Source organism: Papaver somniferum, chromosome 4 (assembly GCF_003573695.1).
Source record: "Papaver somniferum cultivar HN1 chromosome 4, ASM357369v1, whole genome shotgun sequence".
Classification (NCBI taxonomy): domain Eukaryota; kingdom Viridiplantae; phylum Streptophyta; class Magnoliopsida; order Ranunculales; family Papaveraceae; genus Papaver; species Papaver somniferum.
Window position 1 is genome coordinate 24,472,026 of NC_039361.1, and position 23,229 is coordinate 24,495,254.

Genomic DNA, 23,229 nt, shown 5'->3' on the forward strand with positions numbered 1-23,229 from the left:
CCGCGAGTAGACTACTATAAGTTGGAAACTTCGTAAGAACGATGAATCCAACCACTCATAGTTAAGATTCCATGGATTATTCTCTGAAACCTTAAACATGCCCTTTTCTGGTAACTTCGAGAAAGAAAGTGGCTCCGAGATCGAAACCTGGATGGGAGTTGACTACTATAAGTTGGAAACTTTGTAAGAACGATGAATTCAACCACTTACAGTTAAGATTCCATGGAATATTCTCTGAAACCTTAAACATGCCCTTTTCTAGCAACTTCGAGAAAGAAAGTGGCTCCGAGCTCAAAACCTGGCTGGGAGTTGATTACTATAAGTCGGAACGATGAATCCAACCATTCATAGATCGGAATATTCTCCGAAATCTCAAACAAACCCTTTTTTGGCGACTTCGGGAAAGAAAGTGGCTCCAATCTCGAAACCTGTCCCTGAGATGACTACTATAAGTCGTAAACTTCGTAAGAACGATGAATCTAGCCATTCACAGGTAAGATTCCATCGGAATATTCTCTAAAACCTTAAAGAAACCCTTTCGAGAAAGTGGCTCCGGGATCGAAACCTGACCGCGAGTAGACTACTATAAGTTGGAAACTTCTTAAGAACGATGAATCCAACCACTCGTAGTTAAGATTCCATGGAATATTCTCCAAAACCTTAAACAGGCCCTTTTCTGGTAACTTCAAGAAAAAAAGTGGCTCCGAGCTCGAAACCTGGCTGGGAGTTGACTACTATAAGTCGGAAACTTCGTAAGAACGATGCATCCAACCATTCATAGGTAATATTCCATCGGAATATTCCCCGAAACCTTAAACAAACCCTTTTCTGGCGACTTCGGGAAAGAAAGCAACTTCGATCTCGAAACATGTCCCCGAATTGACTACTATAAGTCTAAAACTTCGTAAGAACGATGAATCTAGCTATTCATAGGTAAAATTCCATCGGAATATATTCTCTGAAACCTTAAATAAACCCTTTTCTGGCGACTTCGAGAAAGAAAGTGGCTCCGAGCATAAAACCTGGCCGCGAGTAGACTACTATAAGTTGGAAACTTCGTAAGAACGATGAATCCAACCACTCATAGTTTAAGATTCCATGGAATATTCTTTGAAACCTTAAACATGCCCTTTTCTAGTAACTTCGAGAAAGAAAGTGGCTCCAAGCTCTAAACCTGTCTCGGAGTTGACTACTATAAGTCGGAAACTTCGTAAGAACGATGAATCCAACCATTCATAGGTAAGATTCCATCGGAATATTCTCCGAAACCTTAAACAAACCCTTTTCTGGGGACTTCGGAAAAGAAAGTGGCATCGATCTCGGAACTTATCCCCGAATTGACTACTATAAGTCGGAAACTTCGTAAGAACGATGAATCTAGCCATTCATAGGTTAAATTCCATCGGAATATTCTCTGAAACCTTAAACATGCCCTTTTCTGGTAACTTCGAGAAAGAAAGTGGCTCCGAGATCGAAACCTAGCTGGGAGTTGACTACTATAAGTTGAAAACTTTGTAAGAGCGATGAATTCAACCACTTATAGTTAAGATTCCATGGAATATTCTCTGAAATCTTAAACATGCCCTTTTCTGGCAACTTCGAGAAAGAAAGTGGCTCCGAGCTCGAAACCTGGCTGGGAGTTGACTACTATAAGTCGGAACGATGAATCCAACCATTCATAGGTAAGATTCCATCGGAATATTCTCCGAAATCTTAAACAAACCCTTTTCTGGCGACTTCGGGAAATAAAGTGGCTCCAATCTCGAAACCTGTCCCCGACATGACTACTATAAGTCGTAAAATTCGTAAGAACGATGAATCTAGCCATTCACAGATAAGATTCCATCGGAATATTCTCTAAAACCTTAAACAAACCCTTTCGAGAAAGAAAGTGGCTCCGAGATCGAAACCTGAACGAGAGTAGACTACTATAAGTTGGAAACTTCTTAAAAACGATGAATCCAAACACTCGTAGTTAAGATTCCATGGAATATTCTCCGAAACCTTAAACATGCCATTTTCTGGTAACTTCAAGAAAGAAAGTGGCTCCGACCTCGAAACCTGGTTGGGAGTTGACTACTATAAATCGGAAACTTCGTAAGAACGATGAATCCAACCATTCATAGGTAAGATTCCATCGGAATATTCTCCGAAACCTTAAACAAACCCTTTTCTGGCAACTTCGGGAAAGAAAGCATCTTCGATCTCGAAACATGTCCCCGAATTGACTACTATAAGTCGGAAACTTCGTAAGAACGATGAATCTAGCTATTCATAGGTAAAATTCCATCGGAATATTCTCTGAAACCTTAAATAAACCCTTTTCTGGCGACTTCGAGAAAGAAAGTGGCTCCGAGCTTGAAACCCGGCCGCGAGTAGACTACTATAAGTTGGAAAATTCGTAAGAACGATGAATCCAACCACTCATAGTTTAAGATTCCATGGAATATTCTTTGAAACCTTAAACATGCCCTTTTCTGGTAACTTCGAGAAAGAAAGTGGCTCAAAGCTCAAAACCTATCTGGGAGTTGACTACTATAAGTCGGAAACTTCGTAAGAACGATGAATCCAACCATTCCTAGGTAAGATTCTATCGGAATATTCTCCGAAACCTTAAGCAAACCCTTTTCTGGGGACTTCGGGAAAGAAAGTGGAATCGATCTCGAAACCTATCCCCGAATTGACTACTATATGTCGGAAACTTAGTAAGAACGATGAATCTAGCCATTCATAGGTAAAATTCCATCCGAATATTCTCTGAAACCTTAAACAAACCCTTTTCTGGCGACTTCGAGAAAGAAAGTGGCTCCGAGCTCGAAACCTGGCTGAGAGTTGACTACTATAAGTCGGAACTTCGTAAGAACGATGAATCCAACCATTGATAGGTAAGATTTCATCGGAATATTCTCTGAAACCTTAAACAAACCCTTTTCTGGCGACTTCGGGAATGAAAGTGGCTCCGACCTCGAAACCTGGTCCCGAGTTGACTACTATAAGTCGTATATTTCGTAAGAATGATGAATCTAGCCATTCATAAGTAAGATTCCATCGGAATATTTTCTGAAACCTTAAACAAACCTTTTTCTGGCGACTTCGAGAAAGAAAGTGGCTCCGAGATCGAAACCTGGCTGAGAGTTGACTACTATAAGTAGGAAACTTTGTAAGAACGATGAATTCAACCACTTATAGTTAAGATTCCATGGAATATTCTCTGAAACCTTAAACATGCCCTTTTCTGGCAACTTCGAGAAAGAAAGTGGCTCCGAGCTCGAAACCTGGCTGGGAGTTGACTACTATAAGTCGGAACGATGAATCCAACCATTCATTGGTAAGATTCCATCGGAATATTCTCCGAAACCTTAAACATACCCTTTTCTGGCGACTTCGGGAAAGTAAGCGGCTCCAATCTCGAAACCTGTCCCCGAATTGACTACTATAAGTCGTAAACTTTGTAAGAATGATAAATCTAGCCATTCACAGGTAAGATTCCATCGGAATATTCTCTGAAACCTTAAACAAACCCTTTCGAGAAAGAAAGTGGCTCTGAGATCGAAACCTGACCGCGAGTAGATTATTATAAGTTGGAAACTTCTTAAGAACGATGAATCCAACCATTCGCAGTTAAGCATCCATGGAATATTCTCCGAAACCTTACACAGGACCTTTTCTGGTAACTTCAAGAAAGAAAGTGTCTCCGGGATCGGAACCTGGCTGGGAGTTGACTACTATAAGTCGGAAACTACGTAAGAACGATGAATCCAACCATTCATAGGTAAGATTCCATCGGAATATTCTCCGAAACCTTAAACAAACCCTTTTTTGGCGACTTCGGGAAAGAAAGCAGCTACGATCTCGAAACATTTCCCCGAATTGACTACTATAAGTCGGAAACTTCGTAAGAACGATGAATCTAAATATTCATAGGTAAAATTCCATCGGAATATTCTCTGAAACCTTAAATAAACCCTTTTCTGGCGACTTCGAGAAAGAAAGTGGCTCCGAGCTTGAAACCTTGCCGCTAGTAGACTACTATAAGTTGGAAACTTCGTAAGAACGATGAGTCCAACCACTCATAGTTTAAGATTCCATGGAATATTATTTGAAACCTTAAACATGCCCTTTTCTGGTAACTTCGAGAAAGAAAGTGGCTCCAAGCTCAAAACCTGCCTGGGAGTTGACTACTATAAGTCGAAAAATTTGTAAGAACGATGAATCCAACCATTCATAGGTAAGATTCCATCGGAATATTCTCCGAAACCTTAAACAAACCCTTTTCTGGGGACTTCGGGAAAGAAAGTTGCATCGATCTCGAAACCTATTCCCGAATTGACTACTATAAGTAAGAAACTTCGTAAGAACGATGAATCTAGCCATTCATAGGTAAAATTCCATCGGAATATTCTCTGAAACCTTAAACAAACCCTTTTCTGGCGACTTCGAGAAAGAAAGTGGATCCGAGCTCGAAACCTGGCTGGAAGTTGACTATTATAAGTCGGAAACTTCGTAAGAACGATGAATCCAACCATTGATAGGTAATATTTCATCGGGATATTTTCCGAAACCTTAAACAAACCCTCCTCTGGCGACTTCGGGAAAGAAAGTGGCTCCGACCTCGAAACCTGGTCGCCAGTTTACTACTATAAGTCGTATTCTTCGTAAGAATGATGAATCTAGTCATTCATAGGTAAGATTCCATCGGAATATTTTCTAAAACCTTAAACAAACCCTTTTCTGGCAACTTCAAGAAAGAAAGTGGCTCCGAGATCGAAACCTGGCCGCGAGTAGACTACTATAAGTTGGAAACTTCGTAAGAACGATGAATCCAACCACTTATAGTTAAGATTCCATGGAATATTCTCTGAAACCTTAAACATGCCCTTTTCTGGCAACTTCGAGAAAGAAAGTGGCTCCGAGATCGAAACCTGGCTGGGAGTCGACTACTATATGTCTGAACGATGAATCCAACCATTCATTGGTAAGATTCCATCGGAATATTCTCCGAAACCTTAAACAAACCCTCTTCTGGCGACTTCGGGAAAGAAAGTGGCTCCGACCTCGAAACCTGGTCGCGAGTTGACTACTATAAGTCGTATACTTCGTAAGAATGATGAATCTAGCCATTCATAGGTAAGATTCCATCGGAATATTTTCTAAAACCTTAAACAAACCCTTTTCTGGCAACTTCGAGAAAGAAAGTGGCTCCGAGATCGAAATTTGGCCGCGAGTAGACTACTATAAGTTGGAAACTTCGTAAGAACGATGAATCCAACCACTTATAGTTAAGATTCCATGGAATATTCTCTGAAACCTTAAACATGCCCTTTTCTGGCAACTTCGAGAAAGAAAGTGGCTCCGAGATCGAAACCTGGCTGGGAGTCGACTACTATAAGTCTGAACGATGAATCCAACCATTCATTGGTAAGATTCCATCGGAATATTCTCCGAAACCTTAAACAAACCCTCCTCTGGCGACTTCGGGAAAGAAAGTGGCTCCGACCTCGAAACCTGGTCACGAGTTGACTACTATAAGTCGTATACTTCGTAAGAAGGATGAATCTAGCCATTCATAGGTAAGATTCCATCGGAATATTTTCTAAAACCTTAAACAAACCCTTTTCTGGCAACTTCGAGAAAGAAAGTGGCTCCGAGATCGAAATTTGGCCGCGAGTAGACTACTATAAGTTGGAAACTTCGTAAGAACGATGAATCCAACCACTTATAGTTAAGATTCCATGGAATATTCTCTGAAACCTTAAACATGCCCTTTTCTGGCAACTTCGAGAAAGAAAGTGGCTCCGAGATCGAAACCTGGCTGGGAGTCGACTACTATAAGTCTGAACGATGAATCCAACCATTCATTGGTAAGATTCCATCGGAATATTCTCCGAAACCTTAAACAAACCCTCCTCTGGCGACTTCGGGAAAGAAAGTGGCTCCGACCTCGAAACCTGGTCACGAGTTGACTACTATAAGTCGTATACTTCGTAAGAATGATGAATCTAGCCATTCATAGGTAAGATTCCATCGGAATATTTTCTAAAACCTTAAACAAACCCTTTTCTGGCAACTTCGAGAAAGAAAGTGGCTCCGAGATCGAAACCTGGCCGCGAGTAGACTACTATAAGTTGGAAACTTCGTAAGAACGATGAATCTAGCCATTCATAGTTAAAATTCCATCGAAATATTCTCTGAAACCTTAAACAAACCCTTTTATGGCGACTTCGAGAAAGAAAGTGGATCCGAGATCGAAACCTGGCTGGGAGTTGACTACTATAAGTCGGAACTTCGTAAGAACGATGAATCCAACCATTGATGGGTAAGATTTCATCGGAATATTCTCTGAAACCTTAAACAAACCCTTTTCTGGCGACTTAGGGAAAGAAAGTGGCTCCGACCTTGAAACCTGGTCCCGAGTTGACTACTATAAGTCGTATACTTCGTAAGAATGATGAATCTAGCCATTCATAAGTAAGATTCCATCGGAATATTTTCTGAAACCTTAAACAAACCTCTTTCTGGCGACTTCGAGAAAGAAAGTGGCTCCGAGATCGAAACCTGGCTGGGAGTTGACTACTATAAGTTGGAAACTTTGTAAGAACGATGAATTCAACCACTTATAGTTAAGATTCCATGGAATATTCTCTGAAACCTTAAACATGCCCTTTTCTGGCAACTTCGAGAAAGAAAGTGGCTCCGAGCTCGAAACCTGGCTGGGAGTTGACTACTATAAGTCGGAACGATGAATCCAACCATTCATTGTTAAGATTCCATCGGAATATTCTCCGAAACCTTAAACATACTCTTTTCTGGCGACTTCGGGAAAGAAAGCGGCTCCAATCTCGAAACCTGTCCCCGAGTTGACTACTATAAGTCGTAAACTTCGTAAGAACGATGAATCTAGCCATTCAAAGGTAAGATTTCATCGGAATATTCTCTGAAACCTTAAACAAACCCTTTTGAGAAAGAAAGTGGCTCTGAGATCGAAACCTGACCGCGAGTAGACTACTATAAGTTGGAAACTTCTTAAGAACAATGAATCCAACCTCTTGTAGTTAAGATTCCATGGAATATTCTCCGAAACCTTAAACATGCCCTTTTCTGGTAACTTCAAGAAAGAAAGTGTCTCCGAGCTCGAAACCTGGATGGGAGTTGACTAATATAAGTCGGAAGCTACGTAAGAACGATGAATCCAACCATTCATAGGTAATATTCCATCGGAATATTCTCTGAAACCTTAAACAAACCCTTTTCTGGCGACTTCGGGAAATAAAACAGCTTCGATCTCGAAACATGTCCCCTAATTGACTACTATAAGTCGGAAACTTCGTAAGAACGATGAATCTAACTATTCATAGGTAAAATTCCATCGGAATATTCTCTGAAACCTTAAATAAACCCTTTTCTGGCGACTCCGAGAAAGAAAGTGGCTCCGAGCTTGAAACCTGGACGCGAGTAGACTACTATAAGTTGAAAACTTCGTAAGAACGATGAATCCAACCACTCATAGTTTAAGATTCCATGGAATATTCTATGAAACCTTAAACAGGCCCTTTTCTGGTAACTTCGAGAAATAAAGTGGCTCCAAGCTCAAAACCTGTCTGGGAGTTGACTACTATAAGTCGGAAACTTCGTAAGAACGATGAATCCAACCATTCATAGGTAAGATTCCATCGGAATATTCTCCAAAACCTTAAACAAACCCTTTTCTGGGGACTTCTGGAAAGAAAGTGGCTTCGATCTCGAAACATGTCCCCGAATTGACTACTATAAGCCGGAAACTTCGTAAGAACGATGAATCTAGCCATTCATAGGTAAAATTTCATCGGAATATTCCCTGAAACCTTAAACAAACCCTTTTCTGGAGACTTCGAGAAAGAAAGTGGCTCCGAGCTCGAAACCTGGCCACCCATTGACTACTATAAGTTGGAAAGTTAATAAAAACGATGAATCCAACCATTCATGGTTAAGATTCCATGGAATATTCCCTGAAATCTTAAACAAACCCTTTTCTGGCGACTTCGAGAAAGAAAGTGGCTCCGAGCTCGAAACCTGGCCGCCAGTTGACTACTATAAGTTGGAAACTATGTAAGAACGATGAATCCACCCATAAGGAGGTTGATATATTAGACAATGAACCCTCAGTGTCCGAAGTGGTTATAGCTCCAATTTTAGCAGGATATATCATAGAAAATCGTAAAGGTGGAGCTCTTGTGTCATTTCTATCTTAAATGTGGTTCAAGGGAATACGAACCATGAACCCTGAGTGTCCGAAGTGGTTCTAGTTCCAAATTTATCAGGATATATCATAGAAACTCGTAAAGATGAACCATTTACAGGTAAGATTCCATCGGAATATTCTCTGAAACCTTAAACAAACCCTCTTTTAGATATTTCTACCTAATCTCAAAAGGCCTAAATTTCTAGAATTTAATTGGAGGTGTTAGAGAAAATAATTTAAGCAGAAGTGAAAATTTAGCAGAACCGGAGACCAAAATAATTTTTAGCAGAAGTGAGATTTTTTTTTGCAGAAGTGAATAAAATCTAGTAGAAGTGAGAAAAAATTTAGCAGAAGTGTTTATACCGCTATAAGGACTCTTAAGAGGGGTTGTAGAAGGTCTACTTATCAGAAGTGAGAAAAATTTAGCAGAAGTGAGAAAAATTTAGCAGAATCGGAGACAAAAATAATTTTTAGTAGAAATGGGAATTTTTTCTCAGAAGTGAATAAAATCTAGCAGAAGTGAGAAAATTTTAGCAGAAGCGTTTATATCTCTACGACGACTCTTAAGGGGAGTTGTAAAAGGTCTATTTATCTTTTTTTTTGTTATATTTTCAATGTTCCATCATAACCATCCATTTACATCATAACCGTCCATTTATTTTTTTTCCTTAACATTTTTTTTCTTATCACTTTTTTTTAATAAAAGTAGATATAATATATAATCAAACATGTAAGTGTGGAAGGATGGCTGGAATCCCAAACTTGGACGGAGGAGGTTCATGTTCGACTCACCTCAGCCTCATTTTTTTCAGGATCAATTTTTATTTTTACAACTCTTATAGAGGTTGTGATTATGGATGACAAAAAAAAAACACAAAACTACCAACATTGTGAATCCGGAAGGATGGTTGATGACTTGTGCTAACACATAGTAGGCTTGTGCTCGAATCGCTCCAGCATCATTTTTCCAAATGATAGTTTTGTTTTCCTTCAACAATCCTTAAGAATGTTGTTATACAGATATTCACTACCTTTACGATATCAGTGGTCAAAGTCTTAAGGTAGTCACTCCAATACGCAACTCTTTTCGTACAAAACGTTGTGGTTTTGATTCTCGTCACTACTCTTAGGTCCTCTTTCCGCCTAAGAGTTTGACGTTTTTTACTTTGACAACTCTTTGTTTGAAAAAAATAGTAAAACATACTCCCTTTTACAACTTTAAAAATACGAGTTGTAAAGCTACAGTTGTATATAACTATTTTCCCGTAATGGTCAAAGGCGAGCAAGGCTCGCCTAGTCGCCAAAAGTGTGATAACCTCGTGAGCTGAAATGGTTATAACTTAGAACAATGTCTTACCGATTTAAGTTTACCGAATAGTTTGGTGTCTGCAAGAAGCTCTTTGATCTTAGGAGTCCTACGGTGATGGAGCCACATCATACCATCCATGAATTGTACACCATTCGATCTACAATCCTCCAATATTTGATCAAGCTCCGAGGTATTTAAAGTCGTCGGTGTCTCTAAAAGCAAATGTTTCTTCTTCGTTGCAGCCAAGATAGCCCATTGTAAGTGCAAGCTTGTGGGAAGTGGCATATACGCATCACCGACGGTTGGGTCATCAGACTTAGTCTTATGAGGTGCTAGTCTAGCAGTCAGGACTACCTCCTAAGTATTATGGGAGTGTTAATATAGCAGCTAGATTAACAGTCCACATCAGCCCATCGATAAATAGTTCAACACTTTAAATCTCAGCCGTCATATCAAAAATAAATCTCTCAACGCAAAACCATTCCGCGAAAAAGTGGTTTTTCAGGCGCTGAATCATTCATCGTAATTATCTAGCATGCTAGTTCACATGCTAGCAACTGGTAGGAGAGAGAACTAGTGTTAACTTTTTTGCCACACTTTTGTTTTGAATTGCAACACTTAAGTGCTAATCTAGCACCTCCAATCTAGCCCATAAGACTAAGTCTCAAGAACTTCATCGTAACTCCCATAAGTTAAATTGGTGTCTATGGCGACTTTTTTTGCTTTCTCAAAGGAACGGCTGCCAATAGCGTAGACAGTTGAGTTGTGGGATAAACCAATAGCTCTTGAAACTTTCCTAGCTATTTGAGCACATCCTATAATACCAACGGGCCGCGAGTTATAACCCCAAAGGTGTCACTATCCATGCACAAAAACTCCACCAAAACAAATTGTTCATAAAAACCCCATTTAACATAAACTATCAATATTACCCTTCTTGTATTTAAATCACTCCAACAAAAAAAAAATCAACCCCACCTTTAAATTTTATTATATTATCACCACCACCAACAACAAACCACCACCAACACAACCACCACTGACCACCGCTGTCCGCCGCCACCGCCACCGACCACCATCGCCAACCACCGCCACCTCCGCCGCCACCGACCACCGCCGCCACCACCGCAGACCACCGCCGTCGCCGACCACCACCATCGCCACAGCCACCGCCGTCTCCCACCGCCGCAGCCGCCGCCGTCGCCCACCACTGTCACCGACCACCGCCGTCGCAACCACCGCCCACCAACACCAACCAACACCCAACACCGCCGACCACCAGCACCAACCAACACCGCCGACCACCACCGTCGTTGCCACCACCACCAACCAGCACACATACCACAGCCACCACCCACCACCACCAAATATTCATAAAACCACCACCACCTCCGCCTCCAACAAATCCAACCGCCACTAGCCGCCACCAACGCCAACCAACACCAATGTCAACAACACCACCACCGCCATTACCTCCCCTAGAAGCACCATAACCACCAATACCATCACATTCCTAACTAAAAATTGATGAAACTAAAACTGGTTTCATAAAAAAAAAAACTGTTTGGTTTCATTAGAAAAATAATTCATTTCTGTATCACTAAAAAAAAATTGATGAAACCAAAACTGGTTTCATCAAAAAACTGTTTGGTTTCATAAAAAACAATCCATCTCTATATCACAAAAAAAAAAAAAAATTGATGAAACTAAAACTGGTTTCACCAAAAAACTGCTTTTGGTTTCGTCTATGTTTAGTTTCTGGTTTCATCTATGTTTAGTTTCGTCAATAAAAACTCAAAAAATATTGATCACATGCAGATGAAACCAATACTTGTTTCTTATCACCAATAACATTGGTTTCACCGAAAAGTTCAAAAAAATTAAGGCATTAGATGAAACCAAAATCGGTTTCACCAAATTTAGATGAAACCGAAATTGGTTTCATCAAAAATGTACTCTTGAGTGTTTCATAATCGATGAAAGCTGGTTGAACTAGGGCAGTACTCTTGAATCCTTAGCAGGTCTTGCACACTTGAAACTATCTTTATGCACGCAAAGAGAATTCCAACAAGGTACAAGAAAACAAATTGAAAGTTCTGTAAACTAAAAGTAACAGGAAACGACATGGAGCGAGTGAACAATATTTCATAAACATGTTACATACCAAGTATCAGAACACTATTAGATACATCTCATCATTGAAGCTCACTTGGTGTTTTAATTTTCCTTTTCCAACACTTTCTGAACTCAATTTTTTTTTAAGAACTATTGTGATAGTGTATATATTTCATCTTGTCCTAGCTTGGAACCAAAACTTGTTCAAATGCAAGTTAAAACACTCGAGTATTGAAACTAACAACAATGGTTTCTTCCAAAATAAAATAAAAATGTTGACTTATTTCATATAGTTATCATCATAACTCAACAACTCAGAGTGGATAGCTTCTCGTTTGCAGGAAATGAATTGACAAACAAATAAAATTTTATGCGGCGACATATAATTGCCTTTAAGGACAAAAGGCAATTAAACAAGCAAAAGGAAGAAGTAATATTTGCAAAAACTGATAAAAGTTAAAACAACTCGAATCAGTAAAATAAGTATATAAGTTATCTAAGCTTAAACGTACCTCTGCTATTTGGATCAGCTCCATTATCTGGTAATAAAAGAACAACACAAATTTTGCTTCCTTTAGCTGTCGTTATATGCTGGTGATTACAAAAAAACACATGAAGTTAACAAGTCAATATCCTTTATAAGAAATACAACAAAAAATATTGATCGAATTCAGATGAAACAAATACTTGTTTCAATAGAAAATTATTTATCACCAACAACGTTGGTTTCACCAATAAAAGTTAAAAAATATAAAACAAAACTAGATGAAACCAAAATCAGTTTCACCTGAAACCGAAATTGATTTCACCATTGATTTATGAAACCAAAACTAGTTTCAGCTCAAAATTGGTTTCTACACAAAAATAAGCAAAATTCAACGTAAATAGTTGGTAAACACTTGCATTTTCTAATGAGATTACAATTTTAACACCCCTACAAGCTAAGGAAGAAAGAAGCATGGAACCTAATTGTTCTTAATCCCTAATCAGTGGATGTAACCCCTTTATGCAACTAACACTTATGATTAGACCAACTACTATCACATGAACCATCTTACAAATACTCAAAACACCACATGCCACCACCAAATACTTCCACCTCTGTAATAATTGATTTCATAGAGATGAATATTTCTCAAGCATTTGTATTCTCTAATAATTTTATTTGTGCATTATAATTTGCTTAGTGCATTTGCTAGAGAACAATATATAAACATTAGATTTGCTAATAATTGTCACGACATTTATGTATCTTGATAACAATACCAAACAAGCTTAAAATCTACTCAGCTATCACAGATAAATGTCTTGGACATGAAAAAAACCTGCCTGTTAGTAATACTTAGCATCACGAGTTCAGCACGACTATATATTATGATTGATAATAATATCCACACACTAGATAAGTTAAAAAGATTAAAATAACAAGGCCATAATATTGTAAATACCTTCACATCTGGTCTTACAGTAGGCTAGTTCAAACTCTACACAAACAGATTTGGTGTATTCAGAAACTAGATTGAAGTTAAGCAAATAACTCTTACTTTGATGAGTCATTGGATGTCAAAAGTAACCAAGAATCATACCTCTCACTGCTCAGTAATGATACACGCATTGCCTGTAGTAACCGAAACATCAATCATCTGTAAATATACAACAAAATTCGTATCAATAAAATTTTCGATTGCACTATTTTATCAAACTCAAATAAGCAAAAATACATCTTCGTATGACTATAAGATCTACATGCACATGACTAACATCTTTATTTTGTATCACTTATAATGTAGTACCAAATAAACATACAGTTGCACCCCTCCCTCCTCCACACATTACCAGCATCACCATTTACATTATCAACAACTAGATTCACATACCGATAAACAAATCAACAGTGACAATCTAAAATTTACAGAGTATAGACTGCAAGTAGACAATAATTTGACTTCTCATACTGTGAACCTCATCTGACCATGCCAGTGATGCAGTTGTCCTTTCATATAGAACCCAACCTATCTCCAATAACATTTACAACAAAACATTTCTCCTTGTATAAAAATTCATTTTTATTTACCTATAAAAACCTAATTTAAATTCACTTCATTTTTCAAACTACAAATTAACAAGAAAACTGATTACCTTCCATACATTAGGCCAATTTCCAGTACCATCAGGTATTCATTGTGATGTTAATCTTCACAATTCACTTATATTGACTAGTATCCTTGAAAGCTGTGATTCATAAATTAAAACCAAATTCAATAAATTCTTTAGAAATTACGTTCTAATTCGAAATTAGATACAAAAAAATAGACCCTAAAATGAAACACACCTCTTGTACTAGTTGAGGATGAGGTGCAATTTCTTCAAATTAAACAATATATGATGATAAGATGATGTATCATCATTGTGATTCAACTTTTTCTACAGTGATTTTTGGAGGTGTTCAGGAATTGAAGTTTAGATCAGAGAAGGAGGAGGTATTTCAGTAAAATTATATAATTTGGAGCACCACCACCGCCTTCATCATTAATACAAATCTGTTTAGCACAAAACATAAATACCTAATCTTAATTGAATTGGTATTTGTATTTCAAATTTGGTGGAGAATCAAAACATAGCAGTGGGTTTGGTAATGGTGTAGGAGAAGAAAGAGAAGTTGTTGAGGTGGTGGATCAGGACACATCAGTGGGTTTAGTGGTGGTGACGGAATACTAGGATAAGGTGTTGATACTGATGCTGATGGCGGGGGAGGAGGAGGAGGAGGTGGCTGAGACAGAGGCGGTGTGATAGAAGATCTAGAATGGTAATCGTTTCATAAAGGGAAATGAATACATATCGCGAAGGAAGAACGATAATAAAAGGGTACGACTGGAATTTTCAGATTTTGAAAAGATCTAATTTAGATTATTATATTAAATTTGGGGTTTTTATATCACTTTTGGGGAAAATGGAGTTCTTATAACTCTCAACATATGGGTGGAGTTTTTGTACCACAAGTTTGTTTACCTTGGTGTTTTATGACTAGTTTTGTAATACCAAATCGGATAAGATTCTCATCCATCTTCCGTGATTTTTGAAAATTGATTCTGAGCAAGCTTGGAATAAACTCTCATGATCTATTCCTAAACGTAATTATTGGATACATGTGCAGTTGCAGTATGATGGTCCATCTTAGAGGTGTAAATCGGGACGGGCCAGCGCGTTTATGGCACATCACAGCATGTTAAAATCCGAACACAGCACGACACAATATGTGATCGGCCCAGCACGGGCACAACACATTTGTCTAATGTGCTGCGCTGTGTCAGACAAATAGGCACATCAGCTTTTACGACACGCAACACGTGTTAGCACGCATCACAACACAACACAACACGCGAAGAAAGAACGCCACGTCATGGGTAAAATACTACGCAATACATCACATTTGATGCATATTTCACTAAAGAATCATTGTTTTAGCCAATTTCTGACATTTTATTTTCGTTAGGCTAATTTATTTCTGTAATAATACATGTACTAACTAAAATATCTCAAAAATATTTATTTTGGAAAACATAAAATAAGTATGCTAGCACAACACAACACTGCACAACACGTTTAATTTTTTTACAAAAGCATAACACGACATGCCATTAAGCACAACACGCAGCACGCTAAGCACGTGACTTCGTGGGCTGGGATGTGCTGGGCCGGCATGTTTTACACCTCTAGCTGTGCTCAAATTTTAGCATGAAGTGCTGGGCTGTGCCCGTGCTGGCACAACCCAATTTACACCTCTACTTGGAGTGGTTTGTGAAATGGCCTTCGAGGAGAGTGACCACAATACCTAACTAGAGATCATATCCTAGTAGCCATGGGAAGCCATGGCAACAACCTAACAAAATATCGTTTTGGGTATTCAGTGAATGGAAACAAGTTCCATGTAGTTTATCTTTTGATTAGCAGTAATGTATTATCTTGTATATTTGCTTAGTTAAATATTGATTTAATTGACAACGTGCAGTCAACGATAGTTAGAGTCGTCATGGTCAACTAATTACTACCATGACGATTTTTACAAGTTTTGGAAAAATGAAATTGACTTACAGCGGTCACGGTCTAAATTTTCCAGCGTGACGACTAAATATGATGAAAATGCTGGAGTTAAGGTCGTCAAGGTCCAAAATTTTCACTGTGACGACTCATATAAAATATGGGCTAGTCATGTCGTTATGGTCTTGTTTTTCGACCATGACGACTTCTAATCTTGATTTATACCATGGATATCGAGCAAAAGATCGTCATGGTGGAACATAACGACTGTATGATTCTGGGTTCTCGGAAAAGAAAATATGAAAAGTCTTCATGGTTGTATATTCCGACCACGATGACTGTAGGTACCAGAAAAAGTGGGGTGATAAGAGAAGAATCAAAATCTTAAACTAAACTAAAATGAAATGTAAAAGATATAAAGTGATTATTGTTAATTAAGTTTGATTAAATCTTAATTAATTAGAGACAGTTTAGTCATTACAAAAATATATGGCTAAGGGGCCATGGAATTTATTTATATATGACCTTATTTTGTCTTATTCGGTATTATCCCAATTAATCTGGATATGCCCAATCTCGCGGGGATATAATTCCTGATTTCGTATTTTACAATGCAATTTCTAGACACAAATTTTCAAGGATGAAAAAGAAAGGTTTATAGATTTTGGAAACTAACTTCCATATTTGGAGTGATAAGTTGAAATTAGAGCCTATCAGTAGGAATTGCTCGAAGATCAGTAGCCTTTGCCAATGTAAATCCAAGTTCTTCTTCCATGTTCAAATCCTCTGGTCTCATCCCATTTTCTAGTTTCCAGTCAAATGATTGAACAAGCAAACCCACTATTAGATGTACCATTCGATGTGCTAGTGGTAAGCCGGGACAACTTCGACGACCAGACCCAAATGGAATCAACTCAAAATCTTGACCTCTATAATCAACTTTGGAATCTAAAAACCTTTCAGGATTAAAACTAATAGGGTCCGTCCATATGGTAGGATCTCGCCCCATTGCCCACACATTCACTATTACCTGGGCATCTTGAGGGACAAGAAAATTATGCATTTTAACATCGACTACTGCTTTGTGCGGGACCAAGAATGGAACTGGTGGGTGAAGCCGTAACGTCTCTTTCACGATTGCTTGCAAGTAAGGGAGTCGGACGATATCGGTCTCTTTGATTAGTCGGTCTTTGCCTATAATGGTTGAAATCTCCTGTTGAGCCTTTGTCATCTTAGACGGGTTGTGAAGTAATTCCGCCATCGCCCATTCCACAGTGGATGAGCTAGTATCTGTCCCGGCTGCGAAGAAGTCCTGCTCGATGAATCATTTTGTAAGGCTTATATGAAAAAATTTCAACCAAAATCAAGAAGAAATTGCACACCCGGCCTAGCGCCAGACACTAAATAGTGAGTAATTGAAAATCACAATAGTACTAACCTTAAGTAGAGTATTTATTTCGTGACGTTGAAGCTGGATTCCGTTTTCATTGGATGGATCAAGAATCACATCAAGCAAGTCACTACTGTTTCCTTCTCCAGACTGTAATGCCAACAATTTTTGATCTATAATCTTGTTGAAAATCTCATCCAGTATTCGAATGTAATTTCCCGTACGGCGTCTAATACCTTGCAAATCCAAAAATCTTAGAACAGGGAAATAATCCGAAACATTTGGTTTTCCGGCTTCCCACATAATTGCTCTAATAGTATTCTTAAAAGTAGAACCAGAATCTGAACTATAATCCGCTAAATCGATAGAAAGGAAACTATTCGACATCAAATTAAGAACAGTAGTAAAAGCAGCTTGACCAATGTCAACAGCAGAACCCGAACTTGCATTTCGACCCACGTAAGAAACAAGCTCATCTAACTTTTGCTGTCTTAGGTTCTGATTTGAATCAAGCTTCTGAGTAGTGAAAAGATGTGAATTTGTCAATTTTCTAAGAGCTCTCCATTGAGGTGAAGCAGGTAACCATATCATTGAGTATTTATGGTCATCGACCATTGTAACTGCATCCAAAAGGATTCGACTAGAAAAAGATTGATCATGCTTTTGAAGAACTTCTTTGGCTATTGTAGGAGAAGAAATGACTATTGTCGTTAAAGAACCGAGTTTTAGTGACATCAACGGACCATGAACTTTGGCGAGTTGAGTCAGTGACTCGTGAGGTTTTCTGCCGAGTTGGAGAAGATTTCCGATGATAGGTAGTGGATATGGACCTGGTGGGAGATTTCTTTTTGCAACTGAATTGATGACCAATTTGATAAATATGCATGAGAGCACAATTACCAGGAAAAGATTCAAGTAATCCATTTTCTTTCTCTCAAACCGAGTGATAAACTCTGTAAGAGCATTGGAAGTAGATATATACACTTGTAGAAATGGATTGAATTTTCTAAAGTTTTTAGTCGTACTTTTTAGTGTTTTAGATTTTTTCCAAGAAGTCTGCGGAAATTAATAACTCTTGATCAAAAAGATAAGATCACATTTGCCATGTCCAATACAATCTTTCTGCAGAGCGTCGGGAGACACAGAAAAGTAGACAGGAAATAGTGGATCCTAACAATTGCCGTTTTGGTTAGAACTGCACCATTACACGTTATTAACTCCTTTGGTTGGTCTCTCCTTCGACCGTAGAAATTTGCTTGAAACAATATCGTCAATCTTCTAGAATAGATGAAAAATCGCACCATTATTGGCTAAATTTTAGAAAATATGTCAATTTATTTTCTCTCATCTAATAGAAACGAGTGAGGAAATTGTTGGAAGTTAAACCAAGATATGGTGATTTGGTTCGTGGATCAACATATGATGTTATTCCAGTCCAAGTGGATCAACTACTCCAGTTGACGCAGTCAAGTTGGATCAACATACGCTGTTGACACACTGTGCGATATTTGGAAGTTCGAGTTAACTAGAAGAGCAAGTTGTGTCGGTTGCTTGTATTTAGAGTTTTACTATGTTTAGAGTTTTTTTGTGTTTCTATAAGTGTGCTTTGTTTAGATTTTGTTTTTATTAGGAAAATACTTTGAGTATTGTCAAGTTTGTGAGATTATAAGTAGGTTGTTAAGCTATGAGAGAATGTACACCCAACTGATTATTAATGTAATCGTTTATTTGTTTTCGTGTGTGCTCTCCTCTCTCTTGCTCGATCCTACATTTGGTATCTGACCAAGGTGAGAGAAAGGAAGAGAAGAAAGAGAGAAAGTCGAAGAAGTCTTTAGTTTTTCGGTGATAGAGATTTGTTTTCAAAAGTTGTTGGGAAGAAGACGTTGGGGTTTGGAAAAGAACACAATAAAAAAAGAAGAAAGTGATGCCGGTGTTTTTGATGAGTATTCGAGAAGGATTGCTGAGAAGAGTACGAAGGCAAGGTGGTCAGAAAGGTCCAGCTGGAGCTGTTTTTGGGTTTGTTCGTGAAGGCGTTAAAAAGGTTGCGCAAAGTTTTTAGCTGAGAAGAAGGTGTCTTGTGCTACTGCTGCCATATCGCGTTGGCTGTTTACCAAAAGTTTGAAGGGGTATTCGTTGGCAAACTCGAAGATTTGGGTTTTCTTAAAACTCAAATCGGTGGGAAGGAAATGAGATGCTATCGGAGATATGAAAGAAGTGAGGGTTTCCAAATTGAAGGTTGAGGGTATACCGTTACAGAGATGCAAAACTGATGAAGCAAGTCGTCTGCCATGTTCATCGCAGGTGAGCCATGAACGCAAGAAAATAGGGTTTAAACAATTTTGAGATTTAAAAGAAGAAGACGTTGTGCTGTTGAGAAATCAGGCACATAACGAAGATGGAGATGACTGTGATCATTCATTAACAAGCTTGGGTTTATGGAAGTTTGAACAGAGAAGATTACGTTGCTGCGAGCGATAGAAAGATGATGTGGATCAAATCTGTTTTGTGAGAACGCAGAGATGAACCCTAATGAGATGAAAAGAGAAGCTGTTGTTGAAGACGATGGAGTCTGTGATGATAACCATTCATTCTTGGTGATTACAAGTGATCACTACGATGACGCTGAGGATGACGGAGAAGGTTGATAATGAGCTGGTGCATCCGTTAGAGAAGGTGGTGCTACGAGTGTTAGGGTTTCACAAAAAAAAACAGTGTTATTGAAAGTTTGTAGCAGTTTAGGTGTAACAAAAAACAAATACAGTTACAGAATTGTTACAAAAGAGCTGTTACAGAAGGATGTCACAGTTAAGTGTTTCTGAATAATTGTTACAGAAGCGTAGCAGAAGAAAGTGTCACAGTTTGTGACAGAAGGCGTGATAAAAGGTTATAACAGTGAAGAAGTGTGACAATTTTCTGACAGAGGCGTTGCAGAAAGCAGATTTGATGTTTGTTGAGGTAGTAAGCAAGGGTTGCTGTGGCAGAGCATTGGTTGATTTTAGAAGGTGAAGAAGCTTTGGGTGAGAGGTTGATTCGAAGGGTTAAGTCATGGATTCGAAATAGACGCAACAGGATCAAAGTTGATATTGCAGTCGGAGGATTGATACAATTTGATAGAGGATCAAAGCTGGTATTGCAGTCAAGAGGACTGGTACAATTTGATGGATCTCAAATCTGGTATTGCAGTCAGGACTGGTACAATTTGATTAAGTTGATCGAATTCAGAGACTTAGAATGACAAGGTAAGTTGGGTGGTTATATTTGAGCTCAAGGGAGGATGGTATCATGTTAAGCTCAAACATACTGGTTAAAGAGTTTGTCGCAGAAACTTGGAAATCCTACAAAGTGTGGCAGACTTTGTGTTAGTTATCGCTTGTAGCAGAAGCGTAACAAGAGAAAGATTGTGAGTGAATCTTGAAAAGAAAAGAAGTGTGAAGGTTTCGTAACAATAGCGTGACTGGAACAAAGAAATAAAGAAGAAAAGAAGGAACAACAACAAGGTTGTGAAGAATGAGAAGTAATCACCAGGTGGTGATGAGAGATTGAAGAGAAGGGACGTCACAAGGTTGTCATCGTGAGTTGTGTGAAGCAATCCCAGTGGGGATTTGGCTAGAGTTGTATGAAGCAATCCCAGTGGGGATTTGTCCAGAGAAGTGAATAAATTCCAGTGTGGAATTTGAAGAGTTAAGTGGAAATCCTGCAAGTGAAGTGGGTAAACAAGAGATAAGTTTGAGCTACAATGCTCAATGAAGAAAGTTGAAGGTGAGCTACAATGCTCGGTGATGAGTTAAAAAATTGGTTACCAAGTTGAATAGAGCACAACAAGGTGTTTCTAGCTTGTTAAAGATGGTATTCCGCTGCGATAAAAAAGAACGTGAAGAAAGAAAAGAGGTTTGTGAATTGAGTTTGATAATGATGACGGAATTCTGGTATGAGAAAAGACAAGAGAGTGTTAACGTTTATCAATGGAAGAAGAGGAATGGTAAATTAGAAAAGACAAGGACGTGCAAACGTTTATCAATGGAAGAAGGGGGTCACGGAATTCTCGTTGAATGATATCTTGGTTTAAGGGAGGATGTTGAAGTTAAACCAAGATATGGTTATTTGGTTCGTGGATCAACATCAGTCCAAGTGGATCAACTAGTGCAGTTGACGCAGTCAAGTTGGATCAACATACGCAGTTGACACACTGTGCGATATTTGGAAGTTCGAGTTAACTAGAAGAGAAAGTTGTGTCGGTTGCTTGTATTTAGAGTTTTACTATGTTTAGAGTTTCTTTGTGTTTCTAGAAGTGTGCTTTATTTAGAGTTTTTTTTACTAGGAAAGTACTTTGAGTATTGTCAAGTTTGTGAGACTATAAGTAGGTTTTTAAGCCATGAGAGAATGTACACCAAACTGATGATCAATTTAGTCGTTTATTTGCTTCCGCGTGTGCTCTCCTCTCTCTTGCGCGATCCTAAATTTGGTATCAGAGCAAGGTGAGAGGAAGGGAGAGGAGAAGGAGAGAAAGTCGAAGAAGTCTTTAGTTTTTCGGTGATAGAGATTTGTTTTCAAAAGTTGCTGGGAAGAAGACGTTAGGGTTTGGAGAAGAACACAATAAAAAAAGAAGAAAGTGATGCCGGTGTTTTTGATGAGTATTCGAGAAGGATTGCTGAGATGAGTACGAAGGCAAGGTGGTCAGAAAGGTCCAGCTGGAGCTTTTTTTGGGTTTGTTCGTGAAGGCGTTAAAAAAGGTTGCGCAAAGTTTTTAGCTGAGAAGAAGGTTTCTTGTGCTACTGCTGCCATATCGCGTTGGTTGTTTGCCAAAAGTTTGAAGGGGTATTCGTTGGCAAACTCGAAAATTTGGGTTGTCTTAAAACTCAAATCGGTGAGAAGTAAAGAAGATGCTATCGGAGATATGAAAGAAGTGAGGGTTTCCAAATTGAAGATTGAGGGTATATAGTTACAGAGATGGAGTACTGATGAAGCAAGTCGTCTGCCAGGTTCATCGCATGTGAGCCATGAACGTAAGAAAATATGGTTTAAAAAATTTTGAGATTTAAAACAAGAAGACATTGTGCTGTTGAGAAGTCAGGCACAGAACGAAGATGGAGATGACTGTGAAAGTTTGAACATAGAAGATGACGTTGCTGCGAGCGATATGAAGATGATGTGGATCAAATCTGTTTTGTGAGAACGCAGAGATGAACCCTAATGAGATGAAAAGAGAAGATGTTGTCGAAGACGATGGAGTCTGTGATGATAACCATTCGTTCTTGGTGATTACAAGTGATCAAAACGATGACGCTGAGGAAGATGTAGAAGGTTGATAATGATCTGGTGCCATCAGTTAGAGAAGGTGGTACTACGAGTGTTAGGGTTTCACAAAAAAAAAAGTGTTATTGAAAGTTTGTGACAGTTTAGGTGTTACAAAAAACAATTACAGTTATAGAATTGTTACACAAGAGTTGTTACAAAAGGATGTCACAGTAAAGTATTATTGAAGATTTGTTACAGAAGCGTAACAGAAGAAAGTGTCACAGTTTATGAAAAAAAGCGTGACAAAAGGTTATAACAGCGGAGAAGTGTGACAGTTTTCTGACAGAGGCATTGCAGAAAGTAGATTTGATGTTTGTTGAGGTAGTAAGCAAGGGTTGTTGTGGCAGAGCATTGGTTGATTTTAGAAGGTGAAGAAGCTATGGGTGAGAGGTTGATTCGAAGGGTTAAGTCATGGATTCGAAATAGATCGCAATAGGATCAAAGTTGATATTGCAGTCAGAGGATTGGTATAGTTTGATAGAGGATCAAAGCTGATATTGCAGTCAAGAGGACTGGTACAGTTTGATAGAGGTCAAAGCTGGTATTGCAGTCAGGACTGGTACAATTTGATTAAGTTGATCGAATTCAGAGACTTAGAATGACAAGGTAAGTTGGGTTTTTATGTTTGAGCTCAAGGGAGGATGGTATCATGTTAAGCTCAAACATAGTGGTTGAAGAGTTTGTGGCAGAAACTTGGAAATCCTACAAAGTGTGGCAGACTTTGTGTTAGTTATCGCTTGTGGCAGAAGCGTAACAAGAGAAAGATTGTGAGAGAATCTTGAAAAGAAAAGAAGTGTGAAGGTTTCGTAACAATAGCGTGACTGGAACAAAGAAATAAAGAAAAAAAGAAGGAACAACAACAAG

At 38.6% G+C, this 23,229-nt stretch overlaps 1 protein-coding gene across 1 annotated transcript; it reads right to left on the reverse strand.

Annotated features, from left to right (window-relative positions):
• Nucleotides 1-16,157: 16,157 nt before the first annotated feature.
• LOC113274971 (geraniol 8-hydroxylase-like) lies at nucleotides 16,158-18,046 on the reverse strand. The gene is made up of 2 exons (XM_026524396.1): nucleotides 17,119-18,046; nucleotides 16,158-16,992 (listed from the first exon to the last, which is right to left on the reverse strand). Exons 1-2 carry the CDS (start codon nucleotides 17,992-17,994, stop codon nucleotides 16,384-16,386), a joined length of 1,485 nt encoding a protein of 494 aa, XP_026380181.1. The 5' UTR covers nucleotides 17,995-18,046; the 3' UTR covers nucleotides 16,158-16,383.
• Nucleotides 18,047-23,229: the final 5,183 nt, after the last annotated feature.

Bases quoted from the DNA above. Each gene is read 5' to 3' on its own strand.
- LOC113274971 (XM_026524396.1), bottom strand. From the start codon at position 17,994: ATGGATTACTTGAATCTTTTCCTGGTAATTGTGCTCTCATGCATATTT. The intron at 16,993-17,118 runs GTTAGTACTATT...TTCATCGAGCAG, and splicing joins AAATAAATACTCTACTTAAG to GACTTCTTCGCAGCCGGGAC.